We start from the raw sequence: 9291 nt of genomic DNA, 5'->3' as shown, positions 1-9291 counted from the left end.
TTCGTTTATAAGATATTACAATCCTTTTGGGCTTTTAGATTAATAAATTAGAAACCACTCTCGTCTTGTAGCTCCTTGGGTGAAAAGTGCGTTTGCGCAACTTATCAGATGGTGCGCTTTGGAGTGGCGCCACCGTCCGTTGCTAATCAAAATGCTGTTAGTCATGAGTTTTAAAACAATTTTTAATATATTTTAATGGTGATTGAACCATGAAAGTTTTTATGTAGCGTAATTTTAACCTAAATTTACGTGAAATAACTAGAACCTAAGTAAACGATCCTTTAATAATAATTTTAAATAAATAAAAAACAATTATATAATTTGTTTTTCGAGTTCAATATCGCTGGAGTCGCTATGCTTTTTGAAATTTACGATTGACGCTTTTAAAATGATCGAATGGTTGCTTTCAACCATAGCCTGAATGCAGGAAATGAGGCAAATGGCCACTTTCCAGACTCTAATTTCAATAATTCTGGAGGATGGCCCCACAACCCCCGCATGGGCTGCGCCGAACCGCGTGCGCTGCGCCCGCGACGTGTCGCCGTTGTAGTGCCTGCAGCACACACAATCACCACCACTCATGCAATTATTACTGGGTGATCCTACATTTTTCTGCAGTAGCACATTTTGGGATGCCAGTACAGCCCTGCATACCCTCTTGTGTTGTCACAATTAAATGCTGTACATCTCTCAGGCATCTTAAAATCGCATATAATCTCAAATTTGGATCAAATATTTCATGGAGGTATGAAAAGTATGAAAAGTAAAGAAATTTAACAAATTATCCAAACGATGTGCATAGCAATTTACTATGTTCTCCGGAACAAGATGGTGGCTCGGTTTACCCGCAGCAGTGCACGCAGTGGCCAATCTAGGGTTAGTATATATCAAAGCATATAAATCACCATAGGATGTATACATTACATTTATATATATATATATATGTATATAGTATCTTTTTTACCAGTATAAATGTATCTTCAGAACAGAAACATGTACCATTTCAGTACCAACAAATATTACATTAAAAACTAAAAAAAATACAGAACAAATAACATTGCACTTTTCAAATCATTATTTTTCACTTTTGTAAATGATTTTATTAGTTTTGTTAGGATTCTTACTCTCATTGCTTAATACACGTTTTATACAACTAGCTAATGCTTACCTATGAACCATACTTTAGGGATGAAATACGGTGTCATTTCGGCAGTGAGATGATACTGGAGAGAATGAAGGAAGAAGCCGTAGATGCAGTTTGGAAGTGCACCCTATTCTTCATCTGTGGAGCCACTTACTAGAAGAGAACTGCTCGTTTCACTTTCCAACGCAAAATATTCGAACAGGTTGAAGATTGCCGTTGATGCATGTACAATGAGATGAAACATTAAGATCTTCTATTGTTACCGAGCATAGCTAATACACCATTCCAAAGCTATTCATTGTGCAAAGGACATCTAATGCATCGAGAGCACGTTGTCCTCTGCCTTGCAGAGGGAGTTGGCAGTTGATTCAGGATGTGTGCGCTAGTAGCAGCGAACTGGCTCAGCTCGATGAAATGCTATTGAGGCGACGGTGTAAAACCCGAGTGAGTGGCTCTTCGAGCTCCTGTAGAAACTCAAGACCCTTTCGCCATATTGATGGGCGGTCTTTTTCTCAGCTAAAGAAAAACGAGTTGCCATTAGGCTCTGTATTATCTTAATTAATTGATGATTTGTTGTATGTTACCCTTATCAACAACCCAAACAATGTAAATATGTGACCGGTGATAGCGAATGAGTTCACTTAATTTAGGGGCAATTTGGACATTTTAAAATGCATATATATTCAGATTCTAGATTCATGGCTGTCTATTGAGTATATAGATATTTGAGGAAATGGGGTTGAAAAGCAATTATTTTATGACCATTATAAATACGAAGATATCATGCGTTTTATAATTCCTGCGAGAATTGTCTATAAGGCGTTAGAAACTACTCATTTTGACGAATCAATTAGCTGACATTCTTATAAATCATTTTAATGCATTTAAGCAAGTTTTAATTGAATTAATAGACCGCAATGCAACAAGCCAAAAGAGCTCTATGTTATTTGAATTTTGTGACCACCATCTGGCAAACTACCTGAAATTTGCACATAGGCTGAGGAAAAATATAAGGAATACACAAACGAAGAGTCGCCAAGTGCTGAAAATCTTGCCCACATTAATGAGTAATGTTCAATTCTGAGCGGATAACGTCCCGCGCTAGGTGGCGCCACGGTAACTGTCCATGAACTTGGTACTCGTACACCTCGTACCATCAGGGCCCCCATCGAGTAACTAAGCCGAGAGGCTGAACGCCGGTACCGCAGTCTAAAGTCCCGCAGCTAGCATGGCACACACACCATAGATATATTACAAACAACACGCAAACACGCACACGCACACGCGCACGCACACACAACACACACACAGATATATGATATATTGTTTGTTCCTGCTCTCTGTTGTTGTTTATAACTGACATAGTACGCAGAGTAATTTTGTACTTTCCAGAACATGTCATTTGAAGAAAGAACTGAATAGGGATACATTAATGTTTAATTGGTAATTCTGATAAATGCTTGGAAATGCAAACAAATATTTTTTTTATGATTATATGTGCTAGGCTACTGCAAATGTGCTGTATATTGTAGATAGGTTAGGTTATCTGTTAAAAATGGTGAGGAAAGATAATTTTTCCATCTGACATAAAATTGAGGTTGAAATATATATATATGATTTTCCTTTTTTATAGCTGAAATCTACCAAGTAATCAATCGTCTCTTTTCTACAATTGTGTTTCTCTCTCTCTTTCAACTCTCCTTCGTCTGTGCTACGGTCTTACCATTCTCAACCTCTTTCTTTCCCTGTCTCCACCCTGGCTTTCATCTCTCTACCCCTACCCTTTTTTCTTTATATAAGCTTCTCTCTCAGTCTTTTGATCTCTGCTCTTTTCTTCTCCCAATATATTTCAATATTCAAAGAAAGTTTATAAATACATGCAGCTCCGTATCGACATGCTGGTGTCATCCACACGCTAACTCATATATCTATTTTGCATTTATCCACGGCCTTCTGAAAACAGCCTCTTTTGTGATCGAGGTCTTTTATCCTGTGAATTTAAATAAAAAGAACAACCAATCCACAAAGCCGTACAGAGTAGGATATTAGCTCTTGATTAGTATGCTAGATTAAAAATGCAACTGGATCTAACAAGTGGAGCACACCTTTACTTTCATTACATTTTCATAACCATTTCACGAATGCTTCAGCTGGTTGCATCCTCAAACAGGAAGTAAATTGATAAGGGCCATGAGTGATAAGTGTGTTACCATGTGTATTGTAAACGTGAAGATGGACGACAGAATGTACTATAAAGTAAGAAAGCAACAGGCTATCAATAAATCAAGTAAGAACTCAGACTGTTAGGTACATGTACATGTACTTCCAACATACAGTGCATAATGCTGTGCGTATTCCCAATAACAAGTTTTTTTTTTTTTTTTACATTTTTAAAATAGTTAATTTGCACAATATGCTGCTGCATATCTCCAATACGTGTACTACATATATACATAATGCTAATTTATACAAAACAGTATTTTGTCGTTTTTTCTTCGTGAACAATGTTTGATCTCTTCAAGCTAATATGTATGCAATACATTACAGAAGCTGGACATATTGTTTTGGTGGGTTGTGGGGGCGTGTGGGTTTGTGGTAGTGGCCAGTTACAGGGGAGAGTCAGGGGTAGTCTTGGGTCTCGTGCCGGTTTTGAAGGATGTTTTAGCCATGTGAGCATCCGTTGGTTTGCAATAGGCCTCTAGCGTATCAACGGCAAAAACATTTGAGAAGTGGGGCGGGAGAGGGGGTGCGGGCGGGCGACGGCAGAAAATGGAGTAGGAGGAATGGAGGGATAGATTGGGGTGGTGGGGGGTGGACAGGAGAATCCCATTTGAGAAGATTCACTTCTTATAACCGCATTTGGACGCTAAGACTCGGCATTTACTTGATCGCGCCGGAAGCCGATCATTGAGTAAGATTGTTAAAGAAATATGTTGGCAATTTGCTGAATGAGAAAATAAGTAAAATTTGGCTCATAAAAACTTGTTTCCGCCGATCAATGGGGAAATTTTGCACAGAGTGTATGCATGATGCGGCAAGATAAAGGGTGAGTGATTAGTGGAATACATTTCAGCTACATTTCTTTAGAGAAAGCAGTGGAGATTCATAAACTAGAATCATCGATTCATTATCAAGCTTCTTGTCAAAGCCTCCGATATCATTTTCTGGTGCAAGCCGATTTTTGCAATCAATGCATCTTGCATAAGACTGTGGGGTTACAGTTTACATGTGCTGTCTTACAAGAGCGACAGCGACCGTTTGGCCTTCTCCTTGGGTTATTCACAGTTTGTCTTCTTGCAATGCGAGTTGGGGTCAAGCTCTGGGAGCCGCTGTAGCTTGGCGCGTAAGAGTCACCCCAGGTACTATCTCCAAGTCTGTGTTGTGGGTAACGTTTCCAGCCGATGACCATGTTGGCTGCGGAATGGCTGAAATGCTGCCAGACTTGGTGAGTTAGCCGAAGTTCCTTCTCGGCTTAGAGGGCACTACGTGGCGAGAGGTTGTACAGGTCGTGAGAGCGCTGGGTCGGTTTACTCGGGTTAGTTAGCGTTCTGTAAGATGTTCCAAGGGTCACGAATGAGAGGCCATGCTCATCGTCAGCCTTTGTACCATCAGAAATTGTTGTGTATCGGCTGTATTTACATCAGAGCAATCTTGATCATACAACTTACGAAAACAACTCTCAAGATGATCTACCAGCTTGTCTATGGCTGAATGAGCTTCCAAGCTGTTTGAAAGCTTCTGAAAGTCTGTAGATCACGCATCATTTCATGGTTTTTTGTCTTTGACTTGCCGTAGAAGGAGCTCACGAATCACAAGACCTGTGAAGCAATGTAGTCCGATGAGGGCATCTGTTACCTCACGTCACGTCCACGCGGTGTTTGTATGGCACTCAAATTCAATGGTAGGCTACGTTTGTTGTTTCCTCTGCGCAGGTGAAAGAGAAGTTCGGCCCTCAATCATGTGAGCTTTAGCTCCACACAAGAATAAATACATTCCGCTATCTGCGGCTTCTAATGATGACTGTGGCTGTACAGCTGATGGCGAGCGAGAGAATGCCAGCCAGCATACTGGACGTGACGAAAGAGCGTGTGTCGCCTCCGTCGTGGTAACATTCAAGTTCTTCACAGCAGTTACATCACTGCTGCATGAACACTTTTGCCCGCGCAATTGACATTCTTCATCATGTGCCACCACAACAGTTACATTATGCAGTTGATCTCCTGGCAGTCTCATCTCCACATTCTTGAGTAGGAAGCGTATTAGAATCATCAGACGACCAAGCACGACATGTATCGCCATGTTTGTTGTTTTATGCAGGGAGCAGTTCCATGCGAACGCTAAGGAACGCTGTGATGGTTGCAGAAGCAACACAGTGCGGGACATCGGGAATGGGGAATGGGCGGAATCGGGAATGGCGGAGACGTGACCGTTTTGATTCGATAATATTTCTCACAAAATAAATTATTTTCTTCAGTTTGTTTCGATTTTCTCTTGTTTGCTGTAAATGTTATTATTGACGAGTTTCACAGACCTTTTAAATATATTTAATAAAGTAGTTGAGATATGATGTAGTGCCACCGGTAGGTGGGCGCAAAATCACAATTTGGGGGTTCACCCCGCGGTCTATAAGACATTTTTGTTTATACACATCGAAAGTAAACATTGTAGATGGTGTTTTTACACTAATTTTACACTAATTTTAAGCCTAAAAATCGATTATACTGTAGAATGCTACTGTGCGACTTCCGACTCATTTGGCTATCACGGGTCACATAATGGTAACCTAGATGTTTATCTACTCTAAGCGTGCCAGCATCAACCCCAAGTTCATACTAGTAGTGTACAAGAGTTCAGCTATCATTATCGCCATTCAATCGGCCTAATGAATTTTGGTTTCCACTTGTTGAAGCCTGTAAACAGTCGGCTCATTAACAAGTTTATCTTTCCCAAAAATTGAGGACCATCATGTATAAGAAACTTTGTGTGAGCTCACCTGCAACCTTGCGAATATATTTCACGAACTTTGAGTACATTGCCTGTTTGGCCCGCGCGATTCATTCGACCCTCATGACTGAACGTTGGTGCAGAAGCATGGAGAATCTTATTGAATGGTCAACCAGTAAAGTGTCGAGGCGGAGCAGGAAAACATTCACACTCGGCCTTGCATGTTCAGCTACAGAATGTATAAAAAAGTATTGACTTAGTAAGACTTATTAACCACATAGTACTAATGAGCAAGTTATTATTTGCCTAATTTTGAAGGGAATTGCAAACTGGCAAAATATAGTGTAGCATAATTATAATGAAAAATAACTAACCTTTCCTAATTCCTGCACGTACCCAGGCCTATTCTCAACTGGTGTTGTGCTCTCGCAGCTGCTCGTGTGTTGCAATTCTCATTTCACTGATGGAGGAATGTAGTTGCTGGATCCTCCCTCAACCAAGTCAAAGCCTTATAAAACAAACGTTGATTTTTAGTGCAACCTTATCAATTAACAACCGGTACTTTTCCAGCGGCGTAATTTAACGATGTAGTGTAAATGTCTTTTTATTTGGACTCAATCTAAGTACACCATTGTTGCAGTTAACACTGCGCATGCGCTGTAAGGCCTAAGGTCAAAGGTACAGCGGAGATTTTCCGTCCAGAATTGCGAGGTAAAAGATGCGCGACAAAATGGCGTTAATGTGTAGTGTGAAGGCTGCTCAAACGGTGTCGTAGTTTGGTTGAAGAAAAACTTAGAGCATGCATTGACCATAATTTAAATGTATCAAGTGTCATGTCACTCAGGTCATCCATTATCGGTGCTCTATTCCCTGCTACGTGCACTAGCTGTTCTTTGACACAAAGGTGAGCGACCTGCGTATGCAAGGCAGATAACGCATCGAGATAAACAACATGGCAGAGTTTACTAGCACATCGGGGCTCTCGCGGAAATGCGAAACTACTGGCGCAGAACACAGGCGCGGAACTGTCAATCGGTGTATGGGTTTGGATTTGTAAAAGCTGATGATTCTGGGGTTCTCTTGGTTTCACCCACTCCCTCATTCTCCATTACCTTTACACATAAACATAATATTAAGAAGGTGCGTTGTCAAGTTACCTGCAGTCAAGCCAATATGGTAATACAGGTGTCTTGCCAACCAAGCCGGATTTTCCAGGAAGACGAGGCGATCATCTTCCGCAGGCATCATGTTGGCTTTAACATGCTGCAGGAATTTTGCAAAAAAATCCCTGCGATCGAGGTCCTACTGAAAATAAGGATCAACTTTGAATGCAGATCAGTACAATCCCTACACTATTTGTAACATGTAAAATGAATTGAAACACATTGATGATTAATAGAGAGAAGTTCCCGCCTAGGCATAACAAGTTGTTTCCTTAAAGTGTAAGACTAAGAGTTTTGGGATATATGTTTAGGTCCGTCTAATTGCCGAACGGCACCTAAAAAACACCGAAAGGCGCTATGAGAACATCGAATTCCACCGGAAGAAGCAGTCCGGAGCTGAATTGTCAAAAAAAATTCCACCGAAATGCCCTAAAAATGACTGAACTCGGCCAGAAATGTGGTACGCAAATACTTCATTCTAAGCCAATGTTTACATGCCACAGCGCCATCTCTTGGATGTTTTATAATTAAATGTGGGAATGGGAATGTTTCTTTTAGGTTAGCAGAACATTATTCAGTAACGTTCTAATAACGTTTTTTAGGAAAGTTTTCCTGACATTCTGATAACGTTTTTACCAAATGTTAGGCAGTAACATTTACACGACTTTCAGATAACATTGATCAACCTCCAAAAATGTCATATTAACATCTTTGTAATAATTTGTATTGTTTATTCATTCAAAATTAATACTAAATGATAGATATTACATCTATACAATATGTTGCAAATATCGCTGATCACAAATAAATACTTGAAAATATAGTTCGCGCATACTCGGGTAATAACTAGTGGCGTAGCTAGGCGGTATGTAATCAGGACACATAAAGGCACGTAGCCCTCGGTCACGTGATTATCATGGCCAACTTTGTTAAGAAAATATAAGCTTATATATAAGACATGAAATATGTTAAATAGCGTTAGCTATGTGCTATAATAATATAGTGACTATCAACTACATACAACGCCGCTTGCAGAACATGCAGGTTTCGGCTCCTATAGTATGTGATTGATCCAAATCATACAACGCAACACAGTGACACAGTTTACACTGCAAATATTCTTCGTCGTAGAATTAACACCAAACCGGGTTAACCCTTCATGACAACAAAACAATTACACCTAACTATCAATGGGAAATGATCTGCACATATGAATAAATATCAAAGGCCATATGGCCATCTAGATAATAATTATAATATTGGATGCCCTATTTTCGTGGGATACATGGAAATATATTGTTACTCGCTGTGACAAAATATTAGACGAGTCGAAAAAAAATATTTGTTACAGCTCGTACAATATTTCCATGTATCCCACTCAAGGCCATCTAATATTACCTAAATAGTATTGCATATTTGTTAAAATGTGATCTCTTATAATGTGAAAATTTATTAATTATGACTATCAACTGGCGTACATTACTGGTTAAAATGAGAAAATAAAACTATCCGGATGTATTTGTCCTTCCGGCGCGTGTTGTGAAATTGAATGGTCTGTGTTTTCATCTGTTCCCAATTTCATCAAACGATGCTTCCTCCATCATGGCAGAACCTAATCTTCTAACAATATTAGATGTCTTTACCCTCGTCACTCTCACCTTCTATACATCCCTTGACAAAGGTAGCCTCTAAAAATACATAAAACATGCTTTTTTTAGGAAAATTATAGTCAAATACCTAAATTGGGACCTGTCATTTAAAAACGATAACAAACTTTCAACCAGGTTGAAATTATTTCTCTTGAGGTCAATCCTAATAGAGAGGTTTCACTATATATATATTTACTAAAAACATAAATGTATTTACAATATGCACAATACTTGTGTGAGGGTGCCGATGGGGTTTAGCGTGAAGCGTGAAATGGCCATATATTTTAGCGTTAGCGTGAAAAATCATTTTATTTTAACGTCAAGCGTGATTTTTGGCCTGGCGTGACTCGTGATTCCCCTCTAGAAATTAGCGTTAGCGTGAAAATGTCTA

At 39.6% G+C, this 9291-nt stretch overlaps 1 protein-coding gene across 3 annotated transcripts in view; it reads right to left on the bottom strand.

Moving 5' to 3' along the window:
- Positions 1 to 7695, bottom strand: part of LOC106820456 — a 34334-nt gene extending 26639 nt beyond the window's left edge. For 2 of the 3 annotated variants that reach the window (XM_014824986.1, XM_014824974.1), the window contains exon 1: positions 7246 to 7695. In XM_014824986.1, the coding sequence (XP_014680472.1) occupies positions 7246 to 7336 (91 nt within the window). In that variant the 5' untranslated portion in view covers positions 7337 to 7695. The remainder of the gene's footprint in view (positions 1 to 7245) is intronic. The other variant, XM_014824982.1, reaches the window with a different exon arrangement.
- Positions 7696 to 9291: the final 1596 nt, after the last annotated feature.

The sequence above is a fragment of the Priapulus caudatus genome, unplaced genomic scaffold, assembly GCF_000485595.1.
Source record: "Priapulus caudatus unplaced genomic scaffold, Priapulus_caudatus-5.0.1 Scaffold41, whole genome shotgun sequence".
Taxonomy (NCBI): Eukaryota; Metazoa; Priapulida; class Priapulimorpha; order Priapulimorphida; family Priapulidae; genus Priapulus; species Priapulus caudatus.
Note: the sequence above shows the minus strand (reverse complement) of the source record. Positions and strands in the feature narration are given on the sequence as shown.